A 17,500-nucleotide genomic window follows, 5' to 3' on the forward strand; every position below is an offset into this window, starting at 1 on the left:
TAATGGCTTCTTTAATACGATCCAACCAGATTCTGGTTGTATTTCAAAGTACTCCAAGCCTTGATCGTTGTTGGGTGCGCTCAAAGTATATGTTATAGCGCCATTGTTATCGGCATCTTCGTCAGAAGCCGAGACTCTCAATATATTTGTTCCAATACTCGCATCTTGTTTTACATTTTCAACGTATCTCTGTAAAATAACGTTTAATAAAATAATCTTGCTTTTGTTATTTTTCTAATTTATACGACAGAATCATTATTATTATACAAGGCGAATCATTAAACGTTGATAACTATGATATCTTTGAATACGCGACATTTTCTTATATCATCAAAACTATCAAAGATATTTTAAGTAAAAACGTTTAATGATTTATCCGATATAATTATAATAATTTTTCTTATCTTGTCTACGTACTTGACGGTCAAATAATGGCGGATTATCATTAACGTCAGTTATCTCAACGGTGAAGGAACAAACTCCTTCCAAGGAGGGTTCGCCTTGATCCGTCGCTTTAACGGTAACCGATACGAACTTTCCGTCGTCGCCTTCACGATCAAATACCTGAAAGTAATTATGATGAGCATAATCGGGTCGTGTCCCTAATTGCTCTCTCTCCCTCTCTCTCTCTCTCTCTCTCTCTCTCTCTCTCTCACACACACACACTGCAGCAGCCTGTTTAAATGCTCTCTGTCGTTGCCATGGTCGATGAAACACCATTCGAATTGGTAATTAAGGTATAATCGTTTTAGCCTTCTAGCAAATCTGCTTCTAGTTCAAGGTAAAAGATCGAGAGCAATGCGTAAAATGTAGATCATATGATTTAGCATATGACGAAAATAACATATCGTGATACGTTTGATTAATTATAATAAAAATGTGAAAGATGCTTATTTAGGAATTTTTTCTTTTTCTCAGATGAAATTTTGCTATAAATACTTACCTTATTCGTGGATACTTGGCCGGTTTCCTCATCCACCATAAACTTTGTTCCTTTCTGATTGGGTTGTTGTACTATAGAATATTTTACTTGTCCATTGACACCCTTATCTTCATCAGTTGCTTGTACCTTTATCACTGGACTCCCATTAGGAGCACCTTCTTCGACTTTAGGATTATAAGTTCCACAATCTTTAAACACTGGCTTGTTGTCATTTACATCGGTTATGAAAACAACAACTACCGCTGTACTGGTATGAATCGTCGCGTCCCCGTTCAAACAACAAGCACCATCGTCCAAGGCTGTGACATTGAGCTCGTATTTGTCACGATCCAATGATATTTTATCCCCGTGAAGACGTATAACACCTGTAATCTCTTCGATGACAAATTGTCCCGACGTAGTATTTCCACCCACGAATCTAAATCGAACGTTATCACCATCTTTGTCCGACGCTACCACAGTTGTTACCAAAGTATTTGGTCCAGCATTTTCGTCCACGTTTGGTGTATACACTTGTTGAGAAAATTTCGGCTCCTCGTCATTTTTATTTTTCGTATAAATTCGTACCGTTGCTGTACCGGTCTTAGAAGGTGTACCTAATTACATTTATAATATACATATAATATACAAAATAATATACAATCGTTTTTATCATCCATGTGATATTAATTTTTGAAAAACTCACCTTTGTCTTTAGCCGTAACAACAAATTCGTAATAAGCATTGTTATTGTCGGCATCGAGTTGTTTATTGTTAACGATAATACCATTGGAATCGACACTAAAATGATCGTCCGACACTAAATACTCTATTTCCGCGTTTGCACCAGAATCGGCATCGGTTGCTTTAACTTTTAGTATGCTGGTACCCAGAGGAATATCTTCGTCAACGTTGTGAGCTTGATAGTCCGGTAATTCAAACTTTGGAGCATTGTCGTTCACATCGGAGACACGGATGGTTAACTGAAAACATATGCGTTGATATATTCAATTTAAACGTTACAATCGTATCGCAGAATGATAATAAACCATGTCAACCAATAAGCTATTTTCACGTTTAAACATTTCGTTAGTTTGCAACTTTAAATGTCGAATATTATTTTAATTAATGAAAAATTAATGAAACTACCTCGACCGACGTTGAAAATCCACCAGAATCTTCGGTAGCGGTTACTATTAAAGAATAGATGTGTGGTTGTCGTAGATCCTCAAAATCAAGTTCCTTTGCTAATTTAACGATACCGGAAGTAGGACCAATATTAAATGTTCCTGCAGCACCTTGTCCTTGAGCTTTCAAAGTATATCGAATTTCACGATCCGCAAATGACTTAGCTTTCACTGATATGATGCTACAAAACGAAATGTATAAAAATTTTTCTCGCATAAAATCGAAAATAATTGATGCCATTGCTTTCTTTTTTCTTTCTTTTTTTTTTTTTTGATTGAAAAATAATAATTAAAAAAAAAAAGAAAAGAAAAAAAAAAGTTAAAAATATTGAACTTACTCAGAATCTTTCTTTTGATTTTCTGGAATCTCAGCTTCGTAAGCTGTCATGTAGAACTGTGGTGCACGTTTGCCTCCAACGATCGATAGTCGTTCCTCCGGAGTTGACTGGAAATGTCTCTCATCTATTCGACCGTTCTGATCTTCAGCTTTTACGTATAGAACGTACTCCATGTCTAGCTGAAAGAGATCCGTACCTCGGGTACGTACTACGCCTGATCTTTGATCGACCTCGAAACGACCACCGGCTGCAAAAGAAAGAAAAAAGATATCGAAGATGCAATTTTAAAAATTTTTCATTCATTGGCATTCGACTTGTAGTTATTCATTCGATAACATCCTAGCTAGGCTCCAGTAAAAAAAGAAAAAATATGCAGTCTATACTACAAATACGCGTATTAAACGACAGTCAGAGTAACAAAATAACTATCGAAGATTCTTTCTTTGACGATATTCACGTATAACCGGACATTGCACTCAGAGAAATCGATCGGTTGATTAAGAATGAAAGACAGTTTCCAGATCCGAGATATCACGTAAATTATTCAACTGCTAGAAGAGCACTCTAATAGACGTCTATCTTATCTATAATTAATCTAGAAAGGTAATGAATTATTAAAGAATCGTATAATCATTAAGATTCTATCAAAAGTCAAGTTACCATCGGTTACGTATATTTTTAAAGAAAATTTTAATACCTATGAAAATGATTTTCATCTGTTCAAAACCAAATGTAATTGAATGATAGTTATAAGAAAATATTACCAAATGTACCAGATGGTACCCAAACGTATTAATAATTATTATGTGATATAATAATTATGAAATAATGAATGAAACAGACGGATATCAAATTTGTTAAAAAATGATTAAAAAATATCAGTAATCAAACATAATAATAATTTTTACATACTCCGGTCTCTAACAATAAAGTAGTGAATGTTATGATCAGTATCGGGATCCCTTGCTTGCAATGTGAACACGTGCGTGTTCGGCGGTGCATTCAGCTGTACAACGGTCTGCATGGGTAGAGGACGGTTGATGAAGTACGGTGGCTCATCGTTCACGTCCTTCATGTTGATGATCACACGTTGATTGTCCGTATCTACGATTATATATCATTTTTTATTTCCACGTTTCAATAGTAACCATATAAAAATACAATTATAAATATATATTTATATAAATTACGCATATAAGCAAATGAAAATTAACATGCTTTTGCAGATTCAATAAAATAAGCTCTCTTTCATTATGTTTGGAAAAATCAATCGAACTTTATTAATTTCAAGCGAGGAAAAAAAAACACTCGATCCAAAAATTATTTAATATAATTCACCAAACGTGATTGTTCTACGATATTTTGTATATCTCGAATAAGGCCAGTACGGGTAATTCGATAATAATTTCATTAATTTAATGATACGATATGTATGTTTGGTTACTCATCACGACCTAATTCGTTTTAATCAAGTACGTTTTGTCTGACTTTGCAACCACAGAGATAGATGGAATATCAAAATAATGTTAAAGCATAGAATATGGATATAACGATTTAACAAGCGTTAATCGTCGTTCGTGAAACATAGATTGAATGCGATGATTTAATGATGAAAATTAATTATTTTTCCAAGCGTTTTATAAATATTTATACATATATACATATACAGACATATATACGTGCAGAAAAATAAATGATATGCGATAATACTTACATTGAAATCCTTTGGAAGCCGATTAATGCGTGAAATAAAAGATATCAAATTAATAACAATGATACGTGCCAGAAAATGATCGTTTCTTGAAACTATCACTAATTATCCGTTAATTATGAGTGCAAAATGTTAAATGAGTGTGTGCTATAGTATTTGCTACGCGTGTACATCAGACTGTCGAAAAAAGCGACAGAATTTCAAGAGCTGTTCGAAAGCGATCTTTTAATAAAATCAAATTATTGTACCGTCTTCGAATGGACACGGGTAATCGATGGGAAACCGTGCACACCGCTCTTCGGACGCCGACAGATGAAATAAAATATTAAAAATTAAGAAAATAATTGAACAAAAGTAAAAATCAAAATTGAGCCATTTGAACAATCATAAATATCATAGAAGATAATAAAGAAAAGATAATATATTTGGTCTATTAAAAAGTTCTATGATTTTAGAAAATAAATCTGTTTAAAAAAATAAAAGAGATAAAACAAACAGAACGTTTCGATAGACCTAAGAAAATAAATAGTTAGAAGTAAAAGCAATAAGAGCATAAAATTACCCATGTTCGTTATAGTAACCCAAAAATCGATAGTCTTCTCAAGTCCAAGCGCTTCGTAATCCCACTTTTGTTTGACCATGACAGATCCATTGGATCCAACCGTAACCCACTTGTTCTCATCTCTGATCTTATAAGTTTCCTTTTCGTTTTCTTTCTCAAGATGAAAAGCTATTTTTCCAACGACGTCACCATCAGCTTCAGAAAAATCGATCTTCTTTGTAGGCCTAACAGCTCTGGTAACACGTCTCTTTCGAATCTTGTGAAGTTCAGGTTCGATAATGTTTGCCGACGTAAGAAATCTGACGATTACTTTAGCAGGCTTTTCTGAGATTTTCGGAGGTGAACGAAGATCATGAGCTTCGACAAGAAAACGACGTTCGGTGTCTTCTTCAGGAGCAAGCTCGGGCTCATTAGCAAGTAAAAGTTCGCCCGTTTGAGGAACGACAACGAGTAAATCGGTATTAGTGAGCATTCTGTATGCCAATTTGTCTCCATCGGCATCCTTGGCAACGAGCTTGCCTATCGTCATGAATCTTTTCCAAGATGGAAGGACATTGATACCTTGTCTCAAATCTTCGATATTCGTAGGCCTAACTTCGAAAGTATAAACGTCCTTCTCAAAAACTGGACCATTATCATTTTCATCGAGTACACGAACAAATCCACCAATTTTCGAGCTGCTCACATAATTTCCATCAAACGCACGTATCACCAACGCGTATCTTTCTTTTCTTTCGCGATCGAGGGGCTTAGAAGTAACCACTCTAATTCCTTGTCCGTGATTAACAAGTGTAACGTTGAATCCATGATCGGCCGAATTGTTTTCCCGTAAAGCGAATGCTCTCTCGCCAGTTTCATCGGGTAATATTGTATAATGAACGGGAAAGTTGCCGCGTGCTCTTAATAAAGGAAATCCTTCGATCAGAGTACCTGCAGGTGAATTTTCAGCTATCTCACCTTCGCCAAGACGTTCATGGGAGAAGGTCAACAAGTGGCGACGATTGATCACGTATAATCGGAGATCATGAGCTTCAGTACCATTGGGTAATTCCTCTAAAACGACCAAATCAATCGGTCGATGATGATCGAGCAAGGGTCCGAGTTCTGATGTTGTCATTACAAGGCCATTCTTCAAGACAGTGAAATACTTGGAGAAGGCATTGTCTAAAAGACAAAACCTTGAGGGTTGTTGTCTCGAGTCGCTGTGAAATCGTGTTATCTCGTAGCCAGGATAGACGTCATGCGGTAAAACCGCTACTTTTCCATCGATCCTAGCCAAATTGATCGCTAGAATCCAGAAGACGAGTAATCGCCACATTCTGCCGCTCCTTCTCGATAACTTCGTAATCCCTTCACTAGAGCATGGGTGCAAGGACGATCTGTAAAATAAAAATCACAAAACAAAATATAACGTCGTCGTTAGTTGTAGACGCAATACATATGACTAGTTTATCAATATGTTACAATATCGCGACGGATCTCTCAGAGTCCTTTGTATCTTTTCAACGTCATAAGTTCGTTTCTTTCCCTTCTTCCGTTCTTTGTACGTACTATACATAAGCCTCGTGCTAGTCAGCTGCCAGACGAAATCAATACGTGTCGGTGACATCGAGCGACGCGAGTCTCGTCATTGCTGCCGCGCGACAGACAACGCGATGAACAATGTCCGTAACGTTGCACCGGAAATAAGAACCGGCGCGTACGAGTTGACTATTGTCATTTAGTAACCCTCCGTTCCATTTGATTCCATTCACGCCCCGAGAGAAACCGGACGTGAGGTCAGTCGCGGCTCGTTTAAGTACTTCTATCGTTGAACTCACAAAAAAAAGATATATAACGACGAACTTATTCGTAATCGCTCGATAACTCATGGGTCAAAATGATTTGCGATATTGATTTGCTCAATGGGACATATTATATAATCTACAATGTCACGTATGATTTATAATGTACAATAAAATGTACGTAATGTGCGTACACGCACGCGCAAATACACACACACACACACACACACACACACATATGTACATATAAGATAATGTAAAATGAGATGCATTAATAGTATTCTATTCGTGATTTGCCTTGCAAATCAAGAAAGCTTGCGTAATGTATGTATAGAAAACTTACGCGTATTCTGAAACGCAGATATCACAGTTATACATAATAATATGTTAAAACTTGTTAGAATGTGTCTTTCAACATAAAAAGTACTCTTTCACGAATGAACACGAAAGGCTACTACGATGTTTACTTTTAAGAATGTCATAGAAGACCGTCTTGATAACCGTCCAAGATAAATACGCCGTGTGTTCGTGTTGTTTACATCATCGCTCAATATTGATTCCAAGTTCACTTGACTTAATAGTAAAGGCATCCCCACCAATTTACTAAACTATATGTGAACTTATTCATATATTCGTGGGAACGAATATCTATATATCTATATGTACTTAAAACAAAATGAACTCTCTTCCCTCGAATGCTGGCGGATTCGAAACAGTCGAAAGTCGAGATCGACTCGAGACTGACCTAAGAGAGCGGATGCTTCTCGACCAAGCTGCTGGTATTATATCAAGTTAAGTCCGTAGAAACATGACACCTAATCCCTCCTCGAAACGTATTAAGTGACTGTCTTTGGCCTACTATTGGCTGGCTCTCTGTTCTGAAAAGCGATACATTGAATAAAACCTGCTCGACTTATTTTCACGATGTTGACCTTCCGGGTCGAAAACAATACTATTATTTCAATCATTCTTACCACCAACAATAAATAGTGTTTTCTTTGTTACTACATAACGAAAATAGAAATTTTATCTAAATCTTTATAATATTTATATGATCGATTCTACGTAAATACTCTATATATTATCATTGTAATTAACGGAATACGACGGATATAATTCAAGGAAATACTGATTTTGCATTATGCGCCGATCGTTTGCTCGCATTTCCATCTTAGACACTATTAGAATGCATGAATTCGTACGCAAAGGATAGAACTAGTCAATATGAATAATGCAGATATTCTCTCTCTCTCTCTCTCTCTCTCTCTCTCTCTCTCTCTCTCACTTTCTCTCTCTCTATCTATCTATCTATCTATCTTTCAATCTACATACACATTTCTACTACGATCGATTTTATTTCCAGGCATGGTTAAAGACAATTAAATCATTTTATTAATTTTACAACATTTATAAAAAATAAAAAGCATAATACAATTGATAAGTTAATTTGAGAAACAAAGATAGAGAAAGGTGGTATATACGAGTGTGTGTGTATGTGCGCGTATGCGATAGAAAGAGAACGTATGTGGACGAGGTATGATTCTCATGGCGAATTAAAGTGACGTTTTAATCTTTTCATCTTCTATGTAGCCGGAGGAAGAGCTCTGGAATCGAAAAAGTCCGTAATTGTGGTCGTAAAAAGGACTGCCGACTCGTCTCCCGTGCTTACTCATACCAACCACTTAAAGTTCGAGCGAAAGTTTAAACGAGCTCTCTCATCTTTCTTACGTTTCGATCGAGACGAAAGACTTGCTTCATAATTCGTCGTATTTAACTCCTCTTTTATAATGACATATAACTTTTAAGCGAGATACTCATATACATGTATCTTTTTTTTAAGTTTTTTCATTTTTTCATAATTATAACTTTCTCTTGTATGGAATACTAATTTACCGCTATCGTATCATTACGTAATTGTGTAATATTGCCTCTATCTAATATGAACAATAAAGAAAACATAACGTTTAAAAGTACTTCTCTTACTATTTTTTTCAAATAAATATCCCTCGACATTCTCGCATTGTTGATCATTTCTATAACGTTCCCTGCCTCGGGCATGAACTCAGGATCATCTGGCACAACGATAGAGGCCACGTTTGAAATGAATTTCTCCCTCTTTCTATTTCTAGAAACGTTTCCCTTTTAATTATAAAAGTATCTTCTTCCCAGCATATTTTTAATTTTAACAAAGTTCATTTTCAAATAATTAATAAAAGTCTCATCGTTGTTTACAATAAATCCTACTCCGAGTATATCGAGTTAATCGATGAAATAATATTAAATATTAAAATAATTGATACAAATATGTTAAACCCTTTGTACTATTAGTCTTTATATACAAGAGTTACGAAAAAAAAAAATTCAAAGTCAATAAAAAAATTGCCAATTCAGCTAAATTATTCTGCATTTCAAATCGAGTGATTTTTGTTTGAAACGATTTATCGATAAACCAAACTGTTTGCCTTTTATTCCGAGAAGACCAATTTTGCTGGCGATATTCATTTCAGCCCTTTAAACCGTTTATTAGCGAAAAAAAAGAGAAGAAACTACCTGTCTCGTAATTTTTAATATCCTGCACATTGTTCCCTAGGGATGTTCCTTTGTTGGTTACTATCTCGAAAAGCGAGAAAAATATCTCGTGGCAACGTTAAATACGACTCATTTAGTATATTAGCAAGGAGCTCAACACATTACGGTCCAGACATTTTCTTGCATGTAATATTTCTTATATTATTTTTACACACAACTAGGTAATTATATCTAATCATATTAAGGTGTGCAAATTTAAATTGTTCAGGTAAACGGTTAAAATTATACGCTCGAAAATAGAAGTTATTATTAATTTATGATAATATAATAAAAATATTTAATTGATTAAAATAAAGAAATATATATCCCATAATTTGGACTATTCTATACATTTCTGCAATGTCTTAATGAACTAGTTAAACTTTAGAATGAGAATTCTCCACGTAACGTTACAAGGATTAATGGTCTTTAAACGCAAAGTATATCCGCCTAAGCACGGTCTTGACCTCATCGGTTTCTCTCCCTCTCTCTTAACCTCTCTCCTTCCTCCTTTCGAAGAGCCGTTTGGCCGTCCTCATCATCGCGTCGGAAATTAGCAGACGGAGCGAGGAGGCATCCATTGAGTCAATTAAGACGATTCTGAGGTTACATGCTAACGAGCTACGTAATGCTTTCTACGAAAAGTCTTGGAATGGGTGGAAGGAGAGAAGGAGGAAAGAGAAACGTCGTTCCTTCGAATGGACAAAAGGATGGATGCATTAAAAAAGCAAGGATATATCCATAAGGACTGAAAGAAGAAGAGGAAGACTTGTGAAAGGGTTAATGAGGGATTGAGAGTATGTACATACATATGTACATATGTCTATACGAGTTGTGACGAGAAAAAGGAGACAACGGCCGTCAAAGAGGAACGCCCGATCGACTTTTCTCCTTTTCTTCCTCCCTTTCCTCCCTTTTCTCTCTTTGCAACACCACACATTGTCAGTCTCGATTGTGGCAACTCGCCAGTCGCGACTTCCGTCCTACGTATCCAACGAACAATGAAATACCTATGACCTATGTACTCAGATATGTACCTACATACACCTATGTGTATATATACATAGATATATAATATATTTATTTCTAAACCTTCTTTATCTTCTTTTCCTTTTTATCTTTCGACAACAATGAAAGCAGAGAATATTAAACTCAACATGGAAAATGAAATAATAAAGTACATAGAACACAATTTATAATTGTCTCAAAATCTTTTATCCCTTTCGATTTATATTTTATACGTATTTTATGCGTGTACCATCAAATTGTATTATTTTTATTGGAGATAACTTAGACTCGCGTCGTTATTAAATGTAACATGTAACTGATATTCAAAGTTTATCGTGCGTTTTCTGTATGCTTTTTACAACGATATTTCCTCTTTCTCTCTCTCTCTCTCTCTCTCTCACACACACACACACACTCTCTCTCTCTCTCTCTCTCTTTCTCTCTCTCTCTCTCTCGTTGGAAAAACGTTTTTCCTGAACCCCATCCGACGATAAATTAAGCCTTTTCACACCGAACAAAGAATGGAGCTCTTTTTTAGCAGAGACTCTGATTTAATTCCGCGCCGTGCATTTGAAAAACAGACGGTTTTTTTGCATATGCCAAATGTATTCGCCTGCGTCGTTCGACCTTCCAACGCGATCGTTCCCTCTCAACGAATCTTTTCGTATCATTTTCTAATACTCCGACTTTAACCTACGTCGTATTTTTCATCTAACGAAATTCGTAATGTCAGTTTCTATTTGTGCATTTGCACGAGTTATTTTCGTATCAAAAAAATGTTGAAATATTGAAGAAGTACAGAGAGAGAGAGAGAGAGATAAAAGGAAATAAACGAGACGATTGGAAATCAAAAATTGCTTCTTTCTTATCTTCGATCGATAAGCTAATGTGGCATTAAAATATATATAACTTTTTTAAAAAAAAATAAACGATGTTATTAAATTACGATAAAAATCCTATAATTTTTTATTTGATTACTTGCAAATGATAACGAATATCAAAAGACATTAAAAACATCTTTTTATATATAATAAAAATATTTATAAAAAAGCATTCCCCACATACGTATAGAATTTTCATAAATTTTAGAATTTTCACTTTGAAATATTTTCTCGTAAGAAGGGTGCTAAAAAGGAGAGAGAGAGAGAGAGAGAGAGAAAGAGAGAGAGAGAGAGAGGGCGAGACGAGAGCAACTTTGTCGGCTGATCTTCTCACATCGATTCGTGCGAATGTGCAAAGGCCGCCGGCGCAGTTTAGCCTGTAAAATATTTTGGGGGCGTCGGTCGGAGGACGTTGATCTCTCTTTCTCTATTCCACCGACGTGTTCTTTTCTTTCTGCGCACGGCTCTTCCTCATCCCTACAGATTTCTCATCTCTCGTCACAAGGGGAACTCTAGAAAGCAGAGGGGTTCACGGAAATCCTGCAACGATGGCGACTGCGACGACATAGAATGCTAGTATATAGTAGTTTTCGAGTAAAAGAGAAAGAGAGAATAGGAGAAGCCACGACAGCGAGGGTGGTGTGTAGAGAACACAGTCGTGTGAGTTAGGGTGAAGGGTAGCTAGGTACGTAAAAACTCAGCGACCAAGTGAAAAAGGGAAAGAGCAAGGGGAGATTCGTACATACTCACAAGTTTTCCTTACATTTGGCTCGACTCCGAGACCGTGTAGTACTTTTGATATATACAGGGTGTATCACTTGATATTTGTAATAGTACTTTAAATATTGACAATAGAAAAAAAAAAAAAAGAAAATATTAAAGAACAAAATTGTCCGATGCAAAGAGGTCAATATTTTAATTAACACCTTGTTCAAGGTCATCTTTTTCGAGATCTCAAATTTCCTTCAAACGAATCAGCATATTTTTATAATAATGGTTCATAGTTTACGAATAGACGAACTTAACGATGGAAATCTCTCTTTGAGTTTTAGAAGATATGACATACGGAAGAGAGGTGAAACACTCGTTATATAGAAAATACGAGGTAATGAGAGAGTATACATAGAAAGAGAGAAAGAGAAAAAGAAAAAAGGAGAAGGAGCGAACACTACTTGAATTGATTGAGAGAAAAGCCAAGAGACGGCGGCGGCGTCGGCGGTGGCGTCGGCGGTGGTGCTGCTGGAAGCTTGTCAATCGATAGCGGTTGCATGCGTCCTAAACCAGCCCCCCATTGCTCCACTTACTACGTTTACTACACCGCCTCTATTATTGCTCGAACCAGTTAATCTGTGAACTTTCCAGACCCCATTCTTTTATTTTATATTCCTCTTCTCTTAAATAGAAACATTTATTTCTAAATGTTTCAATTGAATGAATTTTCTTCTCTCTATATAACGTCATATAGATAATTCATACATTTATATATATCATGTCGTTTGTTTTGCCCTTTTCTCATTTTCTACGGGAAAAAAAAAAGAAAAAAAGAAAAAAAGAAAAAGAAAAGAAAAGAAAAAATATCTATCCATGAACTTATTTAAAACGATGCGGGTTTAAACCCTTCGATTTTATTGGATCAAACCGTTCCGTCCGACATATCTTGTTCGCCGTCACAGTCACCGAAAAGGCAGGCCGCAAGGGGACACGCTCGTGCGACCGTCTAAATCATCAGGCTCTACCGACTTCCGAGCCAGATGCGCCCAGTATGCCTCCTGGGGATAGAGACGTATTTCATGGAAGTCGTACTACGACAAAGGGACTTTTCTTCCTCTGTTTTTCTTCCGTTAACTTCGTTGAAACTTTCCAGAAAGAAATACTACTTTTTCGAACACTTAATAACAAATAAATTTTAACTGAAATATTCCAGGATACGATGATTCCTTAGAAAGTTTATTAATTTAAAATAAAATTTATAACAAGTAAAAAATACATATATAATATAGAATATTCTAAGCGGTTAAAATTTCTCTTGTTGCTATTAAACGCGAAGTAATATCAAATTACTCGAGGGAAAAAAAAAAACTATGACTCGTTATTTCATACATGGGAAAGAGAGATAAATAGAAAAAGACGTAGAACGAACGTTCATTGGCCGGACATGCGATCCATTAAGCGTACTGAATACGGATACTCGAGGAAGATAGAGAAAGAGAGAGAGAGGCATTTTTCGGAAAAGATAACGCGTCCTTTGACAGAACGTCTAGGGAATATAACGCGGTGGAGGGTGCGCGAGAGAAAGGTCTTTTGTCAGAAACGTCGCCTAGCGAACGTGCGCTTGCAGAAATATGCGCATACGAAAGAGAGAGACGAAGAAGTTCAAACAAAAGAGAAGCGAGGTCTCCTTCTCCTTGTAATGGCGACCTCTCGAGATCCAAGGTGAAGGACTAGCAAGCAGCTTTCAGAGTCTCGAGTACCGACAACCCTTTACACGCTCCATCGACACCATATGGCGTGACCAACTTTATAATACTCGCTGGATATGTAAAACGACGGCCACGGCATGGTACAATGCAACGCAGCGTGAAACCATACCCAATAATTTCGTCGAGCATGTGGTGAGTCTAATTCGAGGAAACTCATCAAACTGTTCCACCTTTCTTTATTCTATTTTCCTTTTTCCTTTGAAAAAAAAAAAAGAAAAAAAAAAAGAAAAAAAAAGAAAGAAAAAAAGAATACAAACGTATGACTCGACGATGGAATTTTTTTTTCAAGATTGGCAAGGTTAAATATTATCATAAGCGATTACTATCTGCATTAGTAGAAAGTTCAAGGAAAAGGGTGAAGTTTCTCGAGTGTAAAGTCAACTATTCTTGCCTAAATCCTCGTTCGATAATATGCAAACAATTCCTTCCTTTCCTCGTTTCGATTCAACTGAAATATAGAATTCATTTTGTGTTGTACAAATTGAATAAGATTTTAGTTAAAATTTCGAAAAGTTATTTCTTAGTTGAAAAATTGTACTTTTCCCCTTCGTAACCGTCGCCGTATTCATTCGTCTTCTTTACTGCATTGTACCATGCCGTTACTGCAAGAGGGAGAACATCCCTAGACCAATAGGGGTCCTTCTCCCTTGAGTCCTTAGACTCAATGCTCCCTACGATCCAGGAAACCCTTATTGCTAGTGAACGGAAGCATCCTAATTAGTATTACTTTCTAACGACTCGTTTCTTTCGCTTTTCTTTTGCCAAAGATTAAATACATTTATATTTAATGACTCTCGAAAGTCATCATTTCTACAATTACTACTACATTTTCTTTCTCTCTGGATTCTTTCGTTTCTAAAATATTAGTACGTTTGCTACCATTTTTAATGAACATTGTAAATGCAAAATTCAAACCTTCTTCTCGATATGAGCAACTGGTTAAACGATAGAATTAATGAGATTAGAATGGAATAGGAACACGAAGACGGATTGAAGCGACAAAGTGTGAATTTGTGTTTGGATAGAGAAGAAGATAGAGAGAGGTGTGCAAATAACAATGAGCCTTAATTAGATGGCACACGGCGCAGTGCACGGCTCGTCGACAGAATCTAGTCCAGGAACGCCCATTCGTGGTAAAGGCCCTCGAACTTTATACGACCATTCTCTTCAACGAAGGATTCTCGCGCTCGAAAAAAGAAAAAGGAAGGGAAAGAGAAAAAGAGATACGAGTCACTTGCATCTAAAAAGGTCCTCTACGGCTCGTTAACGACAAAAAGAGGAAACCAGCTGGATCGCGGAAGGCAATATTCGCGAAACTATGGAAATTTTGTCCTCAATTCCTACCACTCTCGTTAAAGGTCGTGTGCGTGATAACAAAAATACTAGAAGTAAAAAAATAACTTTGAAGTAAACAGATAGTTTCTGCAAACATACGTAAACGTAAATGATCAAAATGATACAAAAGTCTTAATCCTTTCTCTTGGTCTATTCTTAAATTAATATAAATTCTTCGAAATTCGCCATCGCTCATAAAGAAATGTAGAACAGGTAGAAGACTTGAACTCTGACCTATCTTACGCCAAGTACAACTTGGCAACACGCGAACATTAAAGAGTTCGCGAAAAGAATGAAAAGCAGCGACGAAGTAGTAGGTTTCTTTCTTTTTTTCCATTTCTTTTTTTCTTTTTTTTTTTCCTGTTTTTTCACGAACCGAGAGAAAAAAATAGAGCACCTCGGAGAAGAGAAAGAAATTCCGAGCGATAACTAAACTTGGATTCGAGCGAAATTACGTCCAAGCAAGCAAGCAAGCAGTCGACGTCCTCGTAAAAAACAAAACGAGATGAGACCATCGAAAGGGTGTCAAGTAAAAAAAGAAAGTAAAGACGAGACATACAGTACTTTTAATAATTATTAGAGCGTCAATCTCTTTTATTTTCTCTCGGATCAAAAGAGTTAGAAGCGACCATATTTTATTTGACAAAAGAGCGATATAGATATTTCAGGTTGACCGTATAATAAGATTTTAGAACATATTTTTAAATTTATTTCGAAATGTTAACGTTATACGTCATGGTCTCTTCTTGTCAGCTATAATTTTGAAACGACTATGGCCATCGGTAATAGAGAAGTTTCAAGGCACGCTTCAAAGAGCATCGACATTGATCGAACGTTTCCACGTGAAGCCAAGGAAGAAGCCGACATCGTCCCATAGAATGAATCTTGGACGAAGACCGAGTGTCAGGAACACTCGCCACCAATTGTCTCGTCGATAACGAACCAGACTACTCTGCTATATATGATATTAAATCGAGAATATAGTGATCGCGTACTATGATCCTTCTCAATTTCCAGGATTCTTATTGAAAATCGTCGTCTCTTTGGTCTATTCGAAACGTTCTAATTGATTGCTGAGTTATGATAAAGCTAACTCGAAGTACCGAAATCGTGGGGAATAATGCTAACAAGAGATTGGAGAATTACAAAGAGAACGACCGACTCGTATCTGTTTCTCTTTTAAGCAAAGAGAGTCCTCAAAGAGAAGGAAGAGGAAAGTAAGCGAAGGAAAGAGAAAAGCTTAAGAGAGAGAGAGAGAGAGAGAAAGCCTTGTTGTAACGAACCGCTTTCGTGAATATCTCTCTCGTCTATATTGGCAAAAGAGAAGCGAATCTGCGCGCGCAACCTCAATGGTGTCACGTCGAAGTAAAACGTTCCTCACCTATTTTCCACGAAAAAATACATTTTCAACGAGTTTCGAAAGAATCTATATACATATATACATAGAAATAGCTTCTTTCCCTTCCGTTCTTTATTTCATCTTTTGTGAATAAACTTTTTCAAAAGAAGAAAATATTCAACATTCATCATTCTTTGTATATCGCATAAAAAGGAGTTTAGATAGGAACTAAAGAAAGTTATTAATGACAACAAAACATTCTGCAAAAATTCAATTAACAGTTATGTAATGAGAAAGAGCATTTGATATCAAAGAGCAACGACATAATTATGAACGATCCAGACGATACATTAACTCACGAATGTTACTTCAAAAGTATTTTGGGACTGGCGGCTTTCCATTGGTATATAGTAGAGAGGAGAGCCAACAACTCTCTTAGGTAGGGAAGAAGAGAAGAAGGAGAGAAAGAGAGAGAGAGAGTCAATGGCCTCGTACTCACGAACCATTTCTACGCGAAGCACAAAGAGAACATTCCGATAAATCCTATATTATGATCGAGAAACATATTACTGCTGCCATTACCGCCATACCCAGGCTTCATACATTTGGGTTACCGAGAATATGGTCCAATGCTCGCTCTTAAAAGATACGAGCTTTTTGTTTATGTTCTTTCTCGTGAACATATACATTTCATTTTCTTGTTGAAATAAATCACACAGGTGAGTATATATATATATATATATATATATATATATATATATATATATAAATGTATAACGCGCTGAGAGTTGTAAGGTTCATTTTTTGCATGAATTTCTATTAAATTTAATTAAATAAATAAGAAGAAATGATAAAGATCGAATATGATGTTTTTAATTCGTAAATTTTCTTTGTTTCTTCACATTAAATTTATTTTTCTTTTCCCAAGACGTAGAAACCTAAGTTATAAAGAGAATTTATATCGTTCAGTTAATCGCTAAAATATATCTTCGGCATTTTGCCAAATCACGTCGCGTTCCTATTTTACTATTGTAAATTTCGTTCAGGTAGATACGATTCATTGAAATCACAACGGTTCGTTGACTTTTCTTAAATTTCTTTCTTCCTTCCTGTTACGTTTTTACAATGATTTCTTCTCATGAGAAAGAACATTCCTATTTTATCGTCATTATCGAACGAACATTCTAATAAAAAATAAAACTAAATTTAATACGAATGTCGAAGAAAGGAAGACAAAAGATAAAATGATTAACACCAATGTGCTTGATCATTCAAGTATTTAAGGGATATCCATTTGGTACACCTACGAATATTTCGCATAATTGAATCGTACGCGGACAGCGAGCGTACGCATGTACCTATTTACTCACACGCATATTTACTCA

General features: G+C 36.0%; 1 protein-coding gene across 7 annotated transcripts in view; it reads right to left on the minus strand.

The window, feature by feature from the left end:
• LOC118449313 (neural-cadherin) overlaps nt 1-17,500 on the minus strand; it is a 78,588-nt gene that overhangs the window by 58,645 nt on the left and 2,443 nt on the right. The window contains exons 1-10 of one of the 7 annotated variants that reach the window (XM_085662894.1): nt 6,848-7,002; nt 4,721-6,099; nt 4,407-4,454; nt 3,360-3,551; nt 2,448-2,694; nt 2,072-2,291; nt 1,629-1,905; nt 944-1,539; nt 418-564; nt 1-189 (exon numbers count right to left, since the gene is read on the minus strand). The exon at nt 1-189 is cut by the window's left edge and continues 3 nt beyond it. In XM_085662894.1, coding sequence (XP_085519020.1) covers nt 1-189; nt 418-564; nt 944-1,539; nt 1,629-1,905; nt 2,072-2,291; nt 2,448-2,694; nt 3,360-3,551; nt 4,407-4,454; nt 4,721-6,099; nt 6,848-6,882 — 3,330 coding nt within the window. In that variant the 5' untranslated portion in view covers nt 6,883-7,002. Of the gene's footprint in view, nt 190-417; nt 565-943; nt 1,540-1,628; nt 1,906-2,071; nt 2,292-2,447; nt 2,695-3,359; nt 3,552-4,406; nt 4,455-4,720; nt 6,100-6,184; nt 6,499-6,847; nt 7,003-17,500 lie in introns of those variants that run through there. The other 6 variants (XM_085662898.1, XM_035883734.2, XM_085662896.1 and 3 more) reach the window with 6 other exon arrangements.

This window comes from Vespa mandarinia, chromosome 19 (assembly GCF_050613455.1).
Source record: "Vespa mandarinia isolate Hongniang chromosome 19, ASM5061345v1, whole genome shotgun sequence".
Classification (NCBI taxonomy): domain Eukaryota; kingdom Metazoa; phylum Arthropoda; class Insecta; order Hymenoptera; family Vespidae; genus Vespa; species Vespa mandarinia.